This window comes from Prionailurus bengalensis, chromosome A1 (assembly GCF_016509475.1).
Source record: "Prionailurus bengalensis isolate Pbe53 chromosome A1, Fcat_Pben_1.1_paternal_pri, whole genome shotgun sequence".
NCBI classification, from domain to species: domain Eukaryota; kingdom Metazoa; phylum Chordata; class Mammalia; order Carnivora; family Felidae; genus Prionailurus; species Prionailurus bengalensis.
In genome coordinates this window covers 153,846,845-153,868,128 of record NC_057343.1, presented here as the reverse complement: position 1 = coordinate 153,868,128, position 21,284 = coordinate 153,846,845, and the positions used below count along the sequence as shown (strand labels likewise).

General features: G+C 35.9%; 1 protein-coding gene across 1 annotated transcript in view; it reads right to left on the bottom strand.

The window, feature by feature from the left end:
- ADGRV1 (adhesion G protein-coupled receptor V1) overlaps positions 1-21,284 on the bottom strand; it is a 564,199-nt gene that overhangs the window by 372,733 nt on the left and 170,182 nt on the right. The window contains exons 53-64 of the mRNA XM_043593538.1: positions 19,223-19,369; positions 16,230-16,485; positions 14,372-14,574; positions 12,971-13,147; positions 11,946-12,128; positions 9,634-9,813; positions 5,825-5,989; positions 5,157-5,274; positions 3,000-3,123; positions 1,756-1,894; positions 1,397-1,582; positions 811-1,043 (exon numbers count right to left, since the gene is read on the bottom strand). Of these exons, the coding sequence (XP_043449473.1) occupies positions 811-1,043; positions 1,397-1,582; positions 1,756-1,894; positions 3,000-3,123; positions 5,157-5,274; positions 5,825-5,989; positions 9,634-9,813; positions 11,946-12,128; positions 12,971-13,147; positions 14,372-14,574; positions 16,230-16,485; positions 19,223-19,369 (2,111 nt within the window). The remainder of the gene's footprint in view (positions 1-810; positions 1,044-1,396; positions 1,583-1,755; positions 1,895-2,999; positions 3,124-5,156; positions 5,275-5,824; positions 5,990-9,633; positions 9,814-11,945; positions 12,129-12,970; positions 13,148-14,371; positions 14,575-16,229; positions 16,486-19,222; positions 19,370-21,284) is intronic.

The window sequence follows — 21,284 nt, the reverse complement described above, 5'->3', positions numbered from 1 at the left end:
AAGAAAAATTCCTTTGAGACTCATAAATGTAGGGGCGCCTGGGAGGCTCAGTCCATTGAGCATCTCACTTGATTTCAGCTCAGGTCATGATCTCAGGGTTTGTGAGTTCAAGCCCCACGCCGGGCTGTGCTGACAGTGCAGAGCCTGCTTGGGATTCAATCTCTCTCTCTCAAGATAAATAAATAAACATTTAAAAAACTTACATAAATGCAAACATTATTCTAGTTGCAGGTTTTGTGTAGTCTGTCAGAGCAGACATACTCCCTGGGCTACTACAGCATGCGTAAGGAGTTTCTGTCCTTGTTCATCAAGTCTGCTCCCACCAAATCAGGGAGTGAGACAGGCTCAGTATGGTTAATTCTTAATCTTCAATAAAATCCTGGTGCACCCCTAACAACTATCTTTGACTCAAATTTTTCCCCAGTTAGAAACTGCTGATGGGCAAGCAACCACCTCCTTCCCCCACGGAAGATAACACGGCCTTCAGAGATACCAAGGAAAGAAATCTCTCATTCAGTCCTTTCACAGGTGTAGAGATAGAGGTTACCAAATTATTACAAGCCCATGCCATGTTCAATTCCCTGACTACCCAGAGTGAATTCTCACAAGAAAAACAACATACTTTCAACTTTAGGAGAAAAATAATACTTTAGAACACTATATAATTAACATCCTTTATCATAATTTCCCTTCTATGTCCTGTCCCACTGTCACATAAATCTGAAAAAGAACAAGTTCAGTATTAATCCCCACAACAAATATTCTTCTCCCTCTCTCTTTTTTTGTTTGCTTTTTCCCAATTTTCTTTACCTTCCCAGGAGTTCCACCTTTGTAATTACTAGAGAAAATTCCTCTGGGCCTTCTGGAAGACCATCATCAAGTATTTCAATCGGCACACTTTTTGCCATCTCCTCTGCTTCAAAGAGCAGCTCCCCCACCGCAGGGATAAAATCCAAGCCTGCCTCTGCTGTCCCACTCACGGTCTCATACCAGAGTCTCACAGGACCCAATGATCCACCTGAACGGATGACTGTGATGTTCACCTATGCAAGAAGCAGTTTTTATTTAATTTGGATGTTTTATCTACCAGACAATACTTAATTTTTATCATTTCTAACTAATTTTCTATGTTTATCAGGGTTATGTTAAGATTGTAAATAAATATATAAAAGTTTATAAATTATATGTTAAAATAATGATATTAGCAAATTAGTTTGTGAAAACTATGGCAAATGAACAAGGAAATACTTCGTCAAGATCACTCACACTATAACTTGCTACATTAACTCTTAATATTTAAATTAAAGCTTAATCAAGCTTGCCAAAAAAAATCACTCACTCACAAAAAAATAGAAACTAAAATGGTATTTAAGATTTTAAGCATTTTACACTCTACCCTTTTGGCTTCCTCTGACACTCGAAGTTGCTCATGTGAAAAGGAGAATCGGCCATAGGGAAAGTCACTGGCCACCACTGTGATACCAGCAGTGCTGCGGGATTCACTTAGTATCCCCCCTTCACTGACCCCAGTGAGCTGAAACTCATAGAAGCTCTTCTCCTCAGGAATGTCATCATTCAAAGCCTAAAGAAGGACAGAAAGAGACGTTATCAGTAGGATCTATAACATTTAAAGAAAAATGCCTATCATGTAAACAACAACAACAAACTCAGGGATATCAACAACCCCCAACCACCCCACCCCCCAACACACACAGAACAAAGGGAATAATAGAAACGAGTAATATTGATTGATACCTGTATTATTACAACTGCTGCAGACTGTCCATCTCGCAACGTCAGTTTCCCTGATATTTCAGCAAATTCTCCCACAGAAGGAGGGAATATCCTCCAGTACACAGTGACCTCCCCCCAAATCGCTGAACCACGAATGAGGCTATAATATACAAAGGTAAAATCAGTACGATTTTGTTGAAATAATTTTTCCTAAATATATTTCCTAAATATTTTCTGTGTCTTTCAACAACAATACAGACAAAACCTGTATTCTTTTAAAGGGATTTAAAAGAAAATATTTATAGACTTTTCATGTAATACACAAGGGACAAAATATGAATAGTTTACCACAGCTCTCTTAAAAAACAGCACTTGATACAAAGAACACTAGAGGAAAACTATGAAAAAGATAAAGTATTAACCCAAATTCGGTTTTTTCATTGATAGCTGTCCCTCTCTTCATGAGAAAATTTGTAATAAAGAAAACTGCCTATGATCATACTACTTTAATAGGCCCTAATTATATATAGGGCCTAATTTTAGAACACTTAGAATCATAAAATGTTTGATCCAGAGGATTTCAAAGGAATGATTTTGTATCTAAGACACGAGCTTACAGACAGGAAGTAACTCTTATTTGACACGGTGAGTGACAGAACAGGGTGAAAGCATCAGATCTCCTGATGTTAAGTGAAGGTGCTTTCCTTGTCATAGGTTGTGCAAATCACCCAAGTAGCAGTCATGATCATTAGATGTCAAGATTTGTGAATATGCAACCGTATGATCAATACATATCTGTTGAAGAAACTTTTCCTAAATATTCTTCATGATCTAACTTCAAGATAGGTCAGGATAGGTCTTTAATTTTTAGCAAAACTTTTTTCTACTTTCCATACGATGTTACTAAAATATAAAATGATGATGTCTGAAGAATATGTATGTGATGAAAACAATGCACTTACATAAAAATGCTAAGGATTTTAATTTTTTTTTTCAACGTTTATTTATTTTTGGGACAGAGAGAGACAGAGCATGAACGGGGGAGGGGCAGAGAGAGAGGGAGACACAGAATCGGAAGCAGGCTCCAGGCTCTGAGCCATCAGCCCAGAGCCTGACGCGGGGCTCGAACTCACAGACCGCGAGATCGTGACCTGGCTGAAGTCGGACACTTAACTGACTGCGCCACCCAGGCGCCCCAATGCTAAGGATTTTAAATAAAAGTTCAAAATCTCCACCTAAGCAAAGAAAAAGCATGAAGCCCATACCTGATGATAGCAGTACCATTATATTTTCCTGAGGGTTCCCCAATGAGGACATGCTTAGATGATGGAGCAATCCCAACTTCTCCTGATGTTCCCTTATCTCCCCGAATGATTATTGATGCACTACCTGAGTTGAAGATGATACATAACATGAATGAAACAAACATATGTATTCACTTATTATACGCCTGGCAAAATTCTCAGCACTTTACATATATACTAATCCTGTGAGTCAATGGTCATGGAAATCATATGAACTAGGTGCTAACATTATCCTCATTTTCCCAATGAAATTATTTAAGCGCATTGAGGCACTCAAGACAGTGAGGCAAAAAACTTGCCCCAAATCATATTTTAATGAAAGGGTGCAGGAGAAAGTGGGCAATAATTCCACTATCACTCTCATAATAAGAGAGTACTCTTCCACCATTTGCATTAATTTACTTCTGCAATGACCATTTTGCAGTTCACTAAAACTGGCTATGTGGCAAAAGTAAGAATTCTTGGGGTAGTTTTTAGTTTTAATTTTCTGACTCCGCTATTTGCTTACAAGCATTTATAAAAAGCGAGCTAAATAATAGAAAGAAAAATTATAAGAAGTAATATGAGTATTCATATTATAGTTTAGCACTAACTTGAAGGAAAATGTTTCCAGAAGCTAATAATAGGGTTTTATGAAACAAAGGACTGAGTAACTATACTCTCACTTTCTTTGGCAATGGATTAATAAAACTAAGAGTGGTCCGTCATGTCCAAGTATGCCACAATTCGAAATATATTTTTTATATTAATAAATTATTCATCCTGAACCATAGGTATATTCTTAGTCTTATGTCTAGTTAGTCTATATGACATCAGTCTGACATCTAATGTGACGTAGACAACTGAGCTAACTTAAGATGTATGGAAGAATATGGTGTAATCATATGATTCCCTCAGAAGTTTGTTGGAAAGTACTCTAGAGAAAAATGAGAAAAGAACTACCTTAAGTACATACAGTGATATTCTCTACAATTTTGAGAATCTCTTTGGCCTGGAATTCTGCTTTTTTGGCCACAGACCAACTCCATAGGATGGAGCTACTGATGTTAAAAAAGGGCACGTATGTCACTAAGCTTTCATATCAAAGTTGCTGGGCCATTTTTTAATGGTTATTATTGTCTGTACCACAATGCAACCATTTTAGGACCATTAACCCTTTCTCTTCAGATAGGAAACAAATTTTCATAAGGACCAGAGACAAATGAGAATTACGATGCCTATTTCTGAAATGTCAAAATATTGAAGTAATCACTTTCAGATGAAAATAGACATAGCTAGCCTGAAACAGACATAATATGCTAAGTTTTAAAATAATATTTTATTATAAAAGCCATATGTGACAATTATAAATGTGTAGAAAATATAGGTAATCAAATCACACTATCAACATTTCAAGTAAGTAATTCCAAACACACTTATAACATGCACGTGAAAAAATGGGATAACTCTGAACATGTTATGAAGCCTGCTATAACACAGCAATTATCCACGTAACTAAGTGTTTTTAATGTTTAATGTAATTAAAGCTTTTTCAGCTATATCCTTTTGAATACTTATATGGTACTCTGTCATATTGAACCAGTCTCCTATTCATGGACGTTTTAGGAAGCTTCCATATTTTACTTTACAAACATCACAACAACAAACATCTTTTAAAAAATCACAGAGCTAAGTACTGTAAAATCTTTGATATATAACTTTACCAATTCCAATACCAATCAGGTATTAGAATTTCACTTTTAAAAACTCTTTGGCTGGGGCCTCTGGGTGGCGCAGTCGGTTAGGCGTCCGACTTCAGCCAGGTCACGATCTCGCGGTCTGGGAGTTCGAGCCCCGCGTCAGGCTCTGGGCTGATGGCTCAGAGCCTGGAGCCTGTTTCCGATTCTGTGTCTCCCTCTCTCTCTGCCCCTCCCCTGTTCATGCTCTGTCTCTCTCTGTCCCAAAAATAAATAAACGTTGGGAAAAAAAAAAACTCTTTGGCTGTCATACAAGTGGGTTAGCTTATGTTTCAGCAAGCATTTTAGTAATTATAAAACCTAACTTTGTAACTACTCATTATTTGGTTATATTTTCCTGAGTATCTGCTTTCTAATTTCCAAACATGTGAATTTCTCTTACCTTTCACTGGAGATATTTCTACTTCATCAGTTGGTATCAACTGAATGGTAAAACGCCTGTCCTCCTCCAACACAGTATCATGAAGCGTGTGCAACACAATGGTCTTTTCAGACTCTGTCTACATCAAATGAGAAGAATAATAAATTTTCTGGATTGATAAAAGCCAAATTTTGAGTGTTCTCATTAGCAGAATAATGTTTATGCCCATAAGTATTTTTTCAAGTGTCTTTTTGTACCTTAGAATTATGAGTTGCTTCTAGAAAAATTACTATATAAAAATTAGCTCTGACCAAAAATCCCATGTAAGTTTTTAATTGGAAAGAAGGGGGAAAATTAACATAACCTCTAAACTGTCTAAACATTGATGAGACTTGGGATCAAATAAGAGTTACAGAATGGGTGGAAATGGGGATAACTCCCAGATGTCCAGCTTGGTTGATGGGTTTTACCCTCAGTCAGGAGAGGAAACGTTGAGGGATGGAGGCAGTGTCTGAAATTAAGTTAGATTTTAGACATCAGGTATGTGTGTGATTTTCCTCCAAAGTGCCTATGATCTCAAATAAATTCCACACATAGTATATACTATCATACGAATTCATAAGCAGTACTATGGAAAAAAACAAACACAAGTTTGAGAAAAACTACAGGAGTCCTGATGCTGACGATACCTCATCAAAAAGAAGCGTCCCATTCAAAGGCCTGAGATCATTTTTAGCTGCCTCATCTATGGTCCACTGAAGTCGAACAGCTCCTTTTCCTCCTAGGGACCGGACAACTGTCAAGGTCACATATGAATCAGGGTCATCAGACAAAAGAGATTCATCAACCATTACCTAAAAGAAAGAAAATCCAGTAAGGTAAAAAAAGAAAGGAGCAGGAAAAATAATCTTATTTCTATTTGCAAAGACTGAAACTTTTCAATTCAGAACTCTGTTCATGGCATGTTACAATCATGTGGCAGAAAAAAAATACTTCACCAAACCCCATTTCCTTTTTGTCCTAGACACTCTGCTACTTGGCATCTCCTTGCCTTTCCTCATCTCCTAGCAATTAGGTAGAGCATGTGACTAAATTCTGGCCAACAGTAACACGTGGGAAGTGAAGTACGTTCCTAACAGTCTGCATCAACTTCCCACAAAACATTCCACATTCCTTTTTTCTCCATGTGCTGGGTGAGTAGTGAGGACTCCCAGGAACCAGGACAGAGTCAAGAAGGAAAGAAGTGGGTGCCTGAGACGCCAGTTGGACAAGAGGTGTCCCTAAGACCCCACGAGGACCATGGATGTAGGGCTTCTGAAGGAAGAAAACAATAAACTCTTATTATCTTAAGGAAGTAAGATTTAGGGGTTCTTTGTTAATGGAGTCAGGCTCCCCAGACAATACAGACTGCAAGTGTCCTCCTAATTATCTGCAGTTTGCCAATTTTAGGAAGTCCAAATTTATTTGTTTTATTTTGGTTTTTTTAAATTTATTTTCAAGTTACTTAACATACAGTGTAGTCTTGGCTTCAGGAGTAAGTCCAAATTTAAAAGAGGTTTTTATTAACCTGACAGAAATAGAGAAGGAAATTCAATACATTAATTTACCTGTACTATTTATTTTCTACACAAGTTCCTTATTAAGAGAGCTGGTTCAACTGAATTGCATATACTGACTGGGGAAGCAAAGTCCAAACTAAGCCTATAATATCCACCTGTTATGTAAATACAATAATATAAAACAATGCTTTCCATTTTCAAGACAGATACCTAAGTGCCCAACACAAATTTGTTTTGCTTTTTTTTTTCATGAGATTTGGTAATGGTTCCAAGAGCAGAGCTTTAGTGCTAACTAATATTTATTGAGCTTCTAGTATATGTCAATTCCGGCATATACATTATCTTATTTAAGCTTCACAGAAGCTCTAAGAAATCTGGGGGTTGGATATATGCACATATATGGAAAAGAGAAGCCTTCTCTTCTGGTTCAGATGTTCTGACTCCATAGCCAGTGCTATTCATGCCACCCCTCAGATAATAGAAATATTAAATAAGAACCAAAGTGAAAAAGAAGATACCCATTATAAACTTATCATTCATATATAAGTCCTTTTTCTTTCCATAGATAACAACATTGTAGCTTCGGTTTCACAAGGAGATTTCTTGAGCCTGTGCTATTGCCAGTGCTTTGGTATACTTACCATATTGCCCTCATGAGCAGCTTATTTGTTCTGACAGATTTATATTAATAAACTTTCCTCAATATTGTTGACTTCTAAATCTAATCTGTCATCAAATAATGCTAACAAAATGTTCACTATATGCACAATACTGTGTATCTTAGATACATGTTAAAACAAAAAATTTTGTGTTATCAAGAGCCTTTGGCAGTAAGAAACACAATATAAAAAAGTAACCACAAAGGGCTGAAAAACAAGCTGCTGCTGATACTACTAATTATAAAAATAGCAATTGACACCTACTAAGTGTAAGACCCAGTTGTAAGTGCTTTACATATATCAACTCATTTGTTCCTCACAGCAAGGCTTATGAGAAATAACACAGTAGGAATTGGGTGACCTCACTCTCACTTTTAGATTGCAAGACAAATTGGAAACTTGAGGTTACTACAGTAAGATATGAGTTCTCAGGCCAAGGGTGCACTAAAGTTTACAACAGTAGTTAAGATAAAATAAATGAAAGTTATTTATGAATAGTCATGTAAGTCTTCATTTTCCCTAACAGTGACAGAAACTTATACACATACCGTCTAATGCCTAGGAGTCCAAAAGCATGACAAAGTTAAAAGCAACATTTATGTTAAGGTTTTACCACTAAAGATTTGAATGAAACCCTGAACCTTTTATCCAAACTCAGAAGTTAACTGACATTTTATAAAAACTGAATTATATTTATATCAATTAAAATATTTCTTTTCACATATGCAAAGAAAAAAAGCATAGATGAAAATAAAAAAATATGAATGATGTCCGTATCTTAGGTTAATAACATTATGGATGCTTTTTACTCTCTTCTTTATACTAATAGTATTATGTTTTCCAGACTTTTCATTTTGCTCAGGAAACATTCACAGCCACTCTTGTGACTCTACCACTCCTTACAAACACTTAATTCTGCTTATTCATTTCCCAAGAAAGAGAGACTCATAAGGCTATAGCCGAAGTGTGTGTGTCCTGTCCCTCTCATGGTTCCCATTCTCTTATGAAATTAAAACTTCAATGATGGGGGCGCCTGGGTGGCTCAGTCGGTTCAGCGGCCGACTTTGGCTCAGGTAATGATTTCAAGGTCCGTGAGTTCGAGCCCCGGGTCGGGCCCTGTGCTGGCAGCTCAGACAGAGCCTGGAGCCTGTTTCATATTCTGTGTCTCCCTCTCTCTGACCCTCCCCCGTTCATGCTCTGTCTCTCTTGGTCTCAAAAATAAATAAATGTTAAAAAAAAAAAAAAAACTTCAATGATGTAATCATTAGGTAATTATTAGGATATATTTAAAGTTTGGAGCATCTGGGAAGCCCAGCCTTAATGGGCAAGTTATAAGTCTAGCCTTTCATCCACAAAATAGTAAAGACAATGAGCATTGGGAGCAATCTGTTTATTATTTAAAATGATCTATTATGAATTACTAATTATCTATAAGTGGTCAAATAAAGGGAAAGGTGACCTATAGACCAAGAAAACTTGTGTATATCAGAATTATCTAAATATATGATTATTTCATCTTGGAATTTCCTTTGAAAGACAGCCTTTAAAATGGTGATATAAAATCATGTACTAATTGTGATACAGTTTTAACAATTTTTTAATATTTAAGATGTAGAGATAATTTAGCATTAGTCCCCAAATCTGGCTTTATAAATGGTTAAGTTTTTTTCTCCCTTAGCAATTAAACCGATAATAGTAACTGGCTTCCCTCTTCCAGGTCCTGAAAGTAGACAACCAAAGGGAAGTAAGAGGGAGGAGAGAACAAATACAAAGAAACATTTCAGCTGGGTTGACTGTGGTGTTTGTTCAATATGAGACTGAGTACCAGAAGGGAAGGTAAAGTAAATCCCTCTGTGTTTTGTTCAATATGAGACTGAGTACCAAAAGGGAAGGTAAAGTAAATCCCTCCCCAACTAAATGTATCCTAGGATGTAACACTTAGATCCACGATAAAATCTTGCCTCGTGACCAGGATGGTGGTCTGGTAGCAAGACAGGCTGAGAACAAAACGTATGGACAAAAACTGACTCTTGGTCTACGATACCCAATAAGTAAGATTTTTTTTCCCCCTTTGTAATTGTCTGATCTTAGATGACTCGTTACTGTCAAACACAGATTAGAGGACTGACCCTTAATTCAACAGCCAACTTCAAGGACTCTTGAGCAGAAAATCATGAGTGAGAGGTAAAAGTTTTTTTAAAAATGAAAGATATCTTTCTTTTAAATCTACAAAAATAATTAGCTTAGGGGAAGGCACCCTCCCCCTGGTATTTAACTTACAGTCTTTTCTTCAAATCCAAATACTCCAAATGGGGAGTCATTTTGCGGAATAACAACAGTTACCACAACGTCATCGCCAAGTCTGCCACCTCCAGCCACCCTGATTAAGGAAATAGTGAACGTCTCCATGAGTTCAAGTTCAGCATCATCAATTATGGTAATTTCTATCATTGCAGTAACCTACAAAAGAAAAGGGAGAAAGAAGGAAAAGGAGGGAGAGAAAGAAGGGAGGGAACAAGGGAAGGAGGGAGGGTAAGAGGCAAGGAGGATATAATATAATAGCAATTTTTGATCACATATATTTAAACTTTTAGTTGACAGAAATATAATACAAAAATATAGTATTTTTTAGCCTGTTATGTTCATAATACTATTTTAAAATTATACATACTATTTAGTATTTCAAATCAGAAATTTACACTCTATTATTTTCAAGATAAGGGAATTACACATGTAATAAAATATAGTGATATTTATGTATACAAAAACTAATGAAGCCTGATTCTTTTTTTTTTTTTCTGAAATTTATTGACAAATTGGTTTCCATACAACACCCAGTGCTCATCCCAAAAGGTGCCCTCCTCAATACCCATCACCCACCCTCTCCTCCCTCCCACCCCCCATCAACCCTCAGTTTGTTCTCAGTTTTTAACAGTCTCTTATGCTTTGGCTCTCTCCCATTCTAACCTCTTTTTTTTTTTTTTTTTCCTTCCCCTCCCCCATGGGTTCCTGTTAAGTTTCTCAGGATCCACATAAGAGTGAGACCATATGGTATCTGTCTTTCTCTGTATGGAAGCCTGATTCTTGAACAAAAGTATTTAAAATGCCATATAGGCTCTAATAACCATTTCGCAAATAAAAACATTAGTATACTTAGCATTAATATCACATGATATACAATGGTAACATAGAAATTACCATTGTCTTCAGCAGTTAGAAAAAATCCCTTTGGCTTCAAATGTCACTCTTAAAATGTTAAAGAAAGGCAGGAAGAAAACCCAATTCTGCTGTTCTCAAATGTTGGTGATCAGGATTTCGTATATTTGTCTGGGTCTATGTTAAACATTTTTATAACTTATAAATAAGTAAAACTTGGCCCAGCTTGTGATTTCACTACTGGTCATAAAAATATTCTAGCCGTATCTCTACATTTAAAATGTTTTCCGTATCTGGGAGGGAAATTCCAGTATTTTGACACAGACGTTTACCGGAAAATGAAGTTTTTCTACATAAATCTACCTAATACCTTTAATAAAAGAGAAAAGTGAGAAATCTGGATTCATACTCAGAAGCGGAAACCTGAACAAAATCAAATGTTAAAATGGAAGCTTATTAAAATGTAGGCACCTCAACTCTATACTGTAAAATACAGAATACTTGCTTAGAAGATGTTAACTTTAAGAATGACAATGATCTTAAGGTACTGTTAAATAACAGGACTTCAACCTCATGTACAAAATAAAGTGCTAGTAATATAAGGCAGAATGCTACTATGATGAAAAATATATGTATTTGTTTCTACTGTTAGTGTAAAGATCTCTCTTTTCCCTCCTTTTAGTAGGAAATGTTTGAAGTTCTAAATTTGTTAAAAACTCATGATTTCAAATATTAATAGACCATTATGTATAGGGATGTCTAACCTGTATGCTTCTTTTTCAGCAGCAACTAATAGGCTGATGCATACTGTACAAATCTGTCTCAGCAAAATCAGGCTTCATACATCATATTACAAAATGTCCAGTTTCCAAAACTTATAACTCTTAGAGAATACTTTGGCCCAAATCTAGAACACCGTTTTTCAATTTTTCAGATTTGATTATTTTGTCTCTTCTCTATCATTTTAAAAAGTCTTGTTTTTAGTTGTAACAAAAAGTTCTGGATATTAAGTAATAAAATGTGCACACTTTCAGTGCAAATCCTAAATAAGTAAGTTATCTGTATTGATAAGCATTAAGAAATCAATAGAATAAAAGAACCTAAAATTTATAGGAATAACAAAGTTCATGAGGCAATTTTTTATACATTCTTACATTCTTAGGCACTTCTAAGCCATTCATTATCCTCCTTTAACTTCTCCTTAAAATTAAATGAGGTAGGAAAGTTCAGAAAAGGGTGAGATTTTTGTTTCTTTATATTCTCTTCCTATGTCCACCAATAAATTATAACATATTAATTAATAAGAGTTCTGTTTGGCTTGATATACAAACAAAAAGTATAATACATTTAGCAGTCACTAATGCACCCATTTGGTGGGTATCTATAAGATGTTTGAAGTACACGATAAATTGCTAATACATTTGTAATTAGCATACTTGTTTATCTGCAAATTCAAGAATCCCATGAGATGGCTTAAAGTCTTCCAGGCCAGCACTATCCAGTGTTGCTTTCCAATAAACATTTACTGCCCCAAAGCTTCCTGCCATCCGGACTACAGGAATTTGAATAATATTCAGTGGTGGAGGCACCTCATAGGCAGTAATAACTCCACCAAAATCCTTTAAATAAAGAATATAGTTAAAATACAAGAGAATATTAATATCTTACATGTCATCATCACTTTCCTTTTTTTTAAAACTTATTTATTTATTTGGGGGGGGGGAAGAGAGAGAGCGACAGAGAGAGGAGGGACAGAGAGAGAGGGAGGAAGAGAATCATAGCAGGCTCCCTGCTATCAGCACAGAGCCCGATGTGGGGCTCGAATAAACCATGAGATCATGATTTGAGTTGAAATCAAGAGTCAGACAGGACACTCAGCCAACTGAGCCACTCAGGCACCCTATCATCATTTTCTAAATTTATTATTTCTTCTTACATTTCTTATATTTCACACTTCAAAGTAGAAATCAATAGTCGGATATAAATATGCATAATAGGTGTTTTCAAAATTCTTTTCAAATTTAAATTTGAAAATATACTTGCTTAACCTCTTGGTCTAGCACAAAGAGAATTAAGAATTAGTCTATAAGACAAATTTTAAGGCACATAGTTATTTTTTAAAGGCTTTTTATAATGTTTATTTAATTTTGAGGGAGAGAGAGACAGAGCATGAGTGGGGGAGGGGCAGAGAGAGAGAGGGAGACACAGTATCTCAAGTGGGCTCCAGGCTCCGAGCTGGCAGCACAGAGCCTGATGTGGGGCTCGAACTCACAAGTTGTGAGATCATGACCTGAGCTGAAGTCGGACGCTTAACTGAATGAGCCACCCAGGGGCCCATTAAGGCAGATATTTATAAATATCTATAAGCAAAGCCAATTACTCTGCAGAAAATATATAACATTGAGCAAATCAGCAGGTAGAAGTGTCTGTATTACTATAAATACATTAAAGTTTATCTCACTGTGGTAACATGAAACTTAAAAATTCCTCTGGGATCATCATTTTCTTCAATCATTATCTCAACTATTTCCATCCCAGGTCTCCGCACACTTGGCTGTCCTGCAGAGAAGTCAGAATTCACCAGGTACACCTCAGTGATGTTGACAATAAATCCTTCTTCCAACTCAGGAGCATTATCCTGAGGGGGGTGGGGCAAACAGGAGAGACATGGTGTTCCATTTTTAAAAATATACTGAATTTGTCTTGGAAACCTGATTATTTTTCAGTAAGGAATAAATGACTGACCACAGGAATGGGCACCTTTTTCACAAATAAAAAAGATTCCCTTTTATATTTTAACACATTCCCACTGACAAATTTCAGAATCTTAGGGAATAGTCAAACTTATCAGTGAAGTTTTAACTGAAGCCTAATACTCATTAGCAAATATTTTTTTAAATATACCACACAATTTTGATCATATTCTATCAAATATGTTTTATGCACATAATACCCCACCAAATACAGGAGAAATGGTAAATGCTACATACATCTTAAAAGTAAAAGCTCTAGACTTGCAACTCTAGATATTATCCTATATTCTAATTAACTTTTTAAAAACTGTTACCTTATTTTGGAATAGGTGATAAAAAATTTCCAAAGATAGAAATAATGGACACTGAACAGGAAAGGAAACTTCCGTTCTGCCTTATCCCTTACATCTTTCCCAGAATGTCCTTTCTAGAGGCCACTATTATTTAATACCACTAATAATACTGCAATTAGTAACACTAATATTACTATGCAACATTATATTTATTTAATAATATATATTTATTGTTAACATTGTAATATATAAGATTATAACACACACAATATTAGATAATACATATTACAGATAACACTAATAACTACTCTTAGTTTCTTATGAATCATTACAGATATATACACTTATTCTTATATACGTGAGAAAGCACTAAAACCAGATCTAAATCATCTAAAGAATAATCTTGATTTGAATAATATCATGACATGAAAATACTGTACTATCAAACCAACAATAAAAATAACCACATTAATTCGGGCACTCTATTCATTCACTCGTTAGTACAAAACAACTAACTAACCAGCAAAACAGTGAATGCAATGAAACATATAATCAAATGTAAATTCCATGCTTCAACGGTCATTCAAACAATATTCCAGTTCATAAATAAACACAAATAATTAATAAATATATTATTTTTACCAGTTATAAAAAGTAGTCATCTGTTATTAAATGTTAGGGTGGGTGGAAAAGTTAGAATACTCACAATTTTACATGTAAAAGCAACCTTTTCAAAGATTTTTATCTTCCAGAGCATCACAATTTTAAGAGCATATTCTTTTATTTTACATCCTATTTATTGCACCCTAAACTCACCGGCAAAATGGCAACTTTGATGTAAGTTTCTTTCATGTTTTCTTTCATCATTATTATTGTTTCTTGTACCACAAAGTCTTCATTCTCAGTAGCTTGATTATCGATGTGCAGTAAGAAATTGGGTTTAGCTATCAAGTGAATGGCAATGTCCCCAAACAGTCCTTTATCTCGAACAATGGGTAACTGAAGAACGGTGATGTTCTCTGTGAGATACACATACCTCAAGTAAATAACCTTTCCTATTTGTGGTCGACACCACCCCAAACACTTACGTGGAATGTCCTGCACTATCCCAATGTATGGTCCCAAGGAAGATTTTGTGCTTTGTCCCCCTTGTCCCTAAAGTTGTACTGGCAATCATCATATATTATATTCCAGTTCTAAACCCTCACTTTGGGTTCTCTAATCACCCTCCTATGTTGCACACTATCAGGTACCTTATCAAAAACTGCTGAAGATCTTAGGTAAGTACATATGTGCAGGTTGACAGAGGTGCTAATTGCAAATGTGAAGATTTTTCAAAAATGAAAAAGTAAACACCCAAAGTCATCATTTAATAACTTAATCATTAGACAAACAGTCAGTAATTTTGTTCTAATAGTCAGGTGTTTACCACAAGGACCAAAGTATTTCACAGCACCTATTTTTTATTTCATTTCTTAGATTTTTAACATTAAATTTGCCCTGTAAATGGACCAAAAAAATGCTTGCCAATCTTCCTCACTGGTCTGTGAGTTTCTAACAACCTAAGACTGTGTCTCTGTTTCCAGAACACACAGCACAATCTGTGGCACTTCCTAGGTGCTTCAAAATGTTCGTTGAATGAATAAATGAACATATTCTAAGTCTACTGCTTCTGTTCCCATATATACAGACATATAAACGCCCAGATATATAATTATATGGCATTTTTTTCAGTCAACTATCTAAATGAAAGGTCCTTGAAAGATGTCCATGTTCCTGTCTGAAAATTTTAGAGCCTTCACACAGCATATTCTAAATAAATACATATCATATATGTTTAAATATATTTGTTCAAATAAGTCAAATGCCATTTACCTAAAAAAATCTATGTATCTTATACCTATATAAGTAGTTATTTGGGCAGAGATTTCAGCACTAAGGTTAAAGGAAATAGGGACTGATAACTTACACTTCACAGAAAAAATATTCTAATTACTGATCTGGGGTTTAACAATACCTTGAGTATTATATGCATTTCACTGTGTTGCTTACTGTTCCCTATAACTGTTGAAAATCTGTGTAGAGGAAATCTGAGTATGGGAAGACAACAAATAAATAAAGGATGAAAAAGGGAAATTAAAATAAAAACCAGTCACCTTTACTGCAATGATTTACCAAAATATTAACGTTTCTATTACGATAGTAATGTCTCAAAAGAGTAAAAGTGTTTCTCGTAACACTAATGTTAAGTGATTATATGATCATAAAATTTAATAAACAAATAAAAAGTAGAAAAGATTAAATATGATCTGTCAAACTGAAAATATGTATGTATGTGTATACATATATATATTTTTTTTTAATTTTATTTATTTAGTTTGAGAGAGAGAGTAAGCAGGGGAGGGGCAGAGGGAGAGGGAGAGAGAGAGAGAGAGAGAAAGAGAGAGCAAATCCCAAGCAGTGCTCTGGAGCCAGACACAGGCCTTGAAATCACAAACCGTGAGATCATGACCTGAGCCAAAATCAAGAGTTGGATGCTTAACTGACTGAGCCCCCAGGCACACCTGAATACCCACACACACACACACAAAGGGACTTATATTCCTAGTAAACATTACAATTAAATTACCCAATAAAAGTTACTAGAACCTGAAAAATATTTAACAAGACTTACCTTTAGGCTCTGCTACTCTAATGAAGAGAAACTCAGCATGCCAGCCCACTAAGCCATAAGGTGAATCATTGGGCAGAGTCGTTATCACAGATCTGTTTCTTTTCTGATCAATGGTAGCACCTTTAGATAAGTCCTCAACCCCTTCTGTGGTAACACGAACGAGTGTTACAGTCACAGTTTCTGATAACTCTGGTACATCATCAGCAATAACAGTCAGAGTGATTGTAGATAGCGCCTGCCCTTCAGAAAATGAAATCTAAAATTTTAAAGAAAGAAGATTTTATTTATTTTGTAATTATCACTGTGCAGTAAGAATATCAGATTAAATTTTCTTTCAATATGAACCACAACTTAAATAACAAGAGATATTTAAGCAACACAATATGATTCTACAAATCAGTCAAATTCTTTTCATATTAAAAGTGGAAGACTTTTGGGGCGCCTGGGTGGCGCAGTCGGTTAAGCGTCCGACTTCAGCCAGGTCACGATCTCGCGGTCCGGGAGTTCGAGCCCCGCGTCAGGCTCTGGGCTGATGGCTTGGAGCCTGGAGCCTGTTTCCGATTCTGTGTCTCCCTCTCTCTCTGCCCCTCCCCCGTTCATGCTCTATCTCTCTCTGTCCCAAAAATAAATAAACGTTGAAAAAAAAATTAAAAAAAAAAAGTGGAAGACTTTTAGGAAAAAGAAAAAAGTAAACAATTACTGAAACTCAACCTTATAAAACCTGTAGCCAAACTGTCACATCCTGAAGCCTACATTCTATTAAAATATAGAGTATATAGTCTCTCTGGGAGTCTAAGTCCCAGATAACATATTGAAAAATCTATAAAAATAAAAGAAGGTTGGGGTGCCTGGGTGGCTCAGTCGGTTCAGCCTCTGACTTTGGCTCAGGTCATGATCTCACAGTCTGCGAGTTCAAGCCCTGCATCAGGCTCTGTGCTGACAGCTCAAAGCCTGGAACCTGCTTCAGATTCTGTGTCTCCCTCTCTCTCTGACCCTCCCCCGTTCATGCTCTGTCTCTCTCTGTCTCAAAAATAAACTTTAACAAATTTTTTTTAATAAGTACACAAATAAAAGAAGGGAACATACTAGTTTAAACATTTTTCTCTACAAAAGCGTTGCCAGGATTGCTATTTCTTTTGGCTACAATAGATGTATGATTTAACAATCAATGAACCAAAACAGGTAGAGAAAGACAAAAAGAGATACAAATCACAGCATCTCTCTCCTCCTGTTGTATCTGCACTGTCTAGAGTCAAATCCAAATTTGCTAAAAGGCATCTGAAATCCTTTCTGATAGGGCTTTCTTTGTTCCTGGAATGTCATTTCCCATTGCTCCCCACCTTATACCCTATTCTCTAGCAACATGACTACAAGCTACAACCATTCAAACTAGCATTCCAGGCCCATTTTGTTGACGCTCATCTCTCCACCTCAGAAGGCACTTGAAGATATAAACTGAAGAGCTTTATTAATAAAATCAGGGGTCAGAGCACTACTACCCTTTGGTGAAATCCATTTTTTAAATTAAGTTTTACTGGCATACAGCAAAGTTCACTTGATTATATATCATCTAACATTGCTATTATGCTACAAAGGCAAAGTTGAGAATCTAAGAAAGAGACCATAACAGCCCATAAGTCTAAAATATTTACCATCTGGCCCTTTACAGGAAAAGTTTATTGGCTCTTGAATAAAATAATTAATTCTTCCAAATATAGTCTACACTTAAGATACTATTATACATTTAAGTTAGAAATCATTTTAATCGTTTATGTTAAGAAATATTAATTGGTGAAATATAATTCAGAACACACATAACATGATAGATACAACTTATAGTTTTGGTAACGTCCATAAAAGTAAATACTCAATGCAATAAAATTTGCCAAAACATTTTTAAGGCACTAAAGCTCTAATCTTTGAATGGTACAAAAGCCTAGAAATGGTAGACCTAATATACACCCATCGTTTTTTTTGAGATAATTCCATGAGAGGCCTTTTAAAGGAACTCTTCAGAGAAGCATTTGGGAAAAATTTTATGGATAAATCTGTGAAACCCAAGGTGAGTCAAGAACACCACCCATTTTCTAATTAGGAACTAAAGGTTCTTAAAACTCTCTCTTTGCAAGTCATTTACCTTTCTGACCCAAATCTGATTCCATTCTTCGATCTCTGACCCAATTTTATACTATCTTCCAATAGTAGATAAAGTGATCTTCTGCCCAGATCCCTTCTTAGAGCTGGTGTGCCCATATCCCAATTGGTGGGAATAAGAGCTTTTGTGTTTGTCACTGGGACCTGCCTTCAGCTACAGTACATTTCCACTGAAGATTATACTCTACCCAGAAGATGGTGTGAGGTGAAGGATACCCAAAATAGGGATGCAAAATCTCAGCCTCCTTGTTCCCACTGGAAAACAACTCTGGAGAACCAGTTCACCTCCACAACTTCCTCACACACTCAACCTCAGGTGTAACTACCCAAGGACCAACGGTCCCTCTGCACATTCCTACCTTCCTTGTTTCCTTATGGGTGTGTCTCCTCAGTAAACTACCCACAACTCTTAATCTCGGAGTCTATCTACAGAAAACTAAACCTACATCACTCAGCAATTCTGATCTACTTTTTCATACGCCTGACTATCTTACATAGATTCATTCCCTATTTACTGCTTCCATTTTATACAAATCTTGAAACATTTCCATCTCCAGTGTAATTGGTTTTATCTTTCTGACAGTGTAACACATCCACAATCTGGCCAACTGATGTACTGAACCTAAAAAGGGATGACTTTTTTATAGATAATTTTGGTATTAGAGAAAAAAACTAACAAAAATCACAATAAAACTAATCTTAAATTGTATCCCTCTCTACAGTGATTAGTAGGAATCCAGAGCTGACATGGTCAAACTCAAAGACTTCATCCATAAGGCAGGCATCAACAGTAACCATAATTTAGAAGTGACTCTCCTATAATTTTGTAAATTACGTACCACTCCTGAAGTAGGAAACACATCACTAATACTTCCGTCAGCTTCCCACACTGTGGTTATACGACCATATGTTCCTTTTAAGCGCTCAACATTCAAGGTTACTAAGCTATCTTGCTCCATTTCTTCCACTTGCTTATATAATGAATTCTGAAAAACACACAGGAAGTCACAAGGGATTAACGAACATTACCTAAGTACACTTTTATTTCATGCTGTTATGCATGTGCAAACTTCATAGTACTAAGCAATATTGGGTAACACAAAAACGTGATATAAGTGAAAAACAATAGTTAAAAAAAACAGCAGTATAAGATAGCCATGATTTTATTTCAAAAACATACATGTGTGAATAGGTAAAAGGCTAAGTTATAGTAAACTAAAATGTTAATTTTTAGACGATTATTTTTTACTTTGTCTTCTGTAATTTTCAAATTTATTCAACAAACATATGTTATATTCATATCCAGAGAGCATATACTTTTTGACAGTATTATACATAGTATATAAAATTTGTAGAAATGAATGGACATAGAGTCAGGAGATGAAGGAAATCTTCTCCCCCTGTGCAACTTCTGGCAATCCCTCTAGGTCTTGTTTCCTTCTTGTAAAATAAGTTTTTGATCTACGTGGACTTTAAGGTCCCACCCAAATGTAGAAACACCAGTGAGAATCAGGGCATTCTTCCTGTTCACTTACAAACGTCTTTTATCCTTGAATTCATACACTCTGAAATGTGATTATCCTTGAATTCATATACTCTACAGCCTGTGTTGTTTCCACTGATGATGTTTCATCCTTAGTCCCTAGTCTTTACAACTATTTCCTGCCAGAAATAGCCCCTTCTCTGGTATTAGAATCTCACACTCTCTTCTCACCTAAGCTTCTTGGTGTCTTTCCTTCGTCCCAGACTGATTTCTACCTTAGTATGACTGGAACTCCTCCTCCAACACTTGCAGCATCTCTTGCCAGCTGCTGAATGAGCTTTTCCTCAAAATCAATATTCAAAAGAATCCCTTCTTACAACACCCCTAGTTTATCTATAAGCAATAAAGGAAGAATATGGAGTATAAAGATTTTTAACAATCTTCCCAGTAATAGTTTTCTTTTTCTTGTCTTTTTACTATGGTAATCTGAAAATAAATTCCTCCATGAATTTCTTAAAGCTTCTATTTAGAAGGCTAATTTGAGTAGATAGCCTTTCCTTTGGCAGTGTTTTACACCGCATTTTTAACATATTGTTACAAATGTTACATAGTCATAAAATCTTGCTCAAAGCATTCAAACATTCCTACAGAAAATATCTTGATTTTAAAATATGCATATGGGGTGCCTGGCTGGATCAGTCAGTAGAATACGCGACTAAATCTCAGGGTTGTAAATTCAAGCCCCATGATGGGTGTAGAGATTACTTAAAAATAAAACCTTTTAAAAAATAAAATAAAATATGTATATAATTTGTACATAAAATACAATGCCTTTCAAAGAGAAGCCTCTCAGGCTCCATGCCCTCTACCAATAAGGGTTAGTAAAACAAGGATTTAATACAGCCAGAAAATTATGAAGAAACTCTCTGACAACTAAATCTTATCTTACAACAAGCTTGTCCAGACACAAGAGGCCTGTACTGAGAAATTCTAGTGAATGGACTGAAAGAGCCCAGGATATTATCCACTAGGAAAGATTAAACCACAGTACTTTGATGTTTCTATGATAATTTTGGAGTAAGCTTCATAAAGAGAAATCTGGGGCACCTGGGTACCTCAGTCGGTTAAGTATCTGACTTCAGTTCAGGTCACGATCTTGCGGTTCATGGGTTCGAGCCCTGTGTCACACTCTATGCTAACAGCTTGGAGCCTGGAACCTGCTTCGGATTCTGTGTCTCCCTCTCTCTGCCCCTTCCCACTCACGCTCTTTCTCTCTCCCAAAAATAAATAAAAATTAAAAAAAAAAAAAGAGGAAATCTACCATGCTTAAACAGTTATGGAATAGAATGTGCTCTCCATGCGCAGCAAGGTTTAACGACAAGAGGATGAGACCACACAGCAGAGCATGTTGGTTCTTG